General features: G+C 50.1%; 1 protein-coding gene across 1 annotated transcript in view; it reads left to right on the top strand.

Moving 5' to 3' along the window:
• EMH_0089510 (uncharacterized protein) overlaps nucleotides 1-310 on the top strand; it is a gene marked incomplete at both ends in the record, with an annotated part of 679 nt that extends 369 nt beyond the window's left edge. The window contains one exon of the mRNA XM_013501431.1: nucleotides 35-310. Coding sequence (XP_013356885.1) covers nucleotides 35-310 — 276 coding nt within the window. The remainder of the gene's footprint in view (nucleotides 1-34) is intronic.
• Between the last annotated feature and the right edge of the window lie 235 nt (nucleotides 311-545).

Genomic DNA, 545 nt, shown 5'->3' on the forward strand with positions numbered 1-545 from the left:
CAGCAGGCTGCTGCTGCTGCTGCTCCATATGCAGCAGAATCTGACCCGGATACAGACGCTGGCCCCCCCCTCGACGCCGATGCATTCCCCCGGGGCGCAGCAGCAGCAGATGCAGCAGCAGCAGCAGCAGCAGGAGGAGGAGCAGCAGCAGCAGGTGATACATCTGCTGTTTCTCCTCAAGCGGGCTCTATGCCTGGCTCTGTTCCTGGAGCAGCGAACGCAGCAGCACCACCACCAGCAGCAACAGCAGCAGCAGCAGCAGCAGCAGCAGCAGGAGGGGGGCAGCTTGAATCCCCACTACAAAAGCTAACTGAGTTTCGGCCTCGGCATCGAAAAACAACAGATGGTCGGCTTTGTGCTGCTGCTTTTGTGCATGAGGGAGAAACATTCACAGACTGTACAGACACACGCTCGCCTGATGGCTCTACAGGTATTTTATTTTTTATTTTATTTTATTTTTATTTTTTATTTTTTATTTTTATTTTCTTCTTTTTCTATGTCTTGGGGCTTATATTTTTTGGTTTTTGTTTTGTTTTTTTTGTGGT

Source organism: Eimeria mitis, genomic scaffold, assembly GCF_000499745.2.
Source record: "Eimeria mitis Houghton genomic scaffold, Emh_scaff6879, whole genome shotgun sequence".
Classification (NCBI taxonomy): Eukaryota; Apicomplexa; class Conoidasida; order Eucoccidiorida; family Eimeriidae; genus Eimeria; species Eimeria mitis.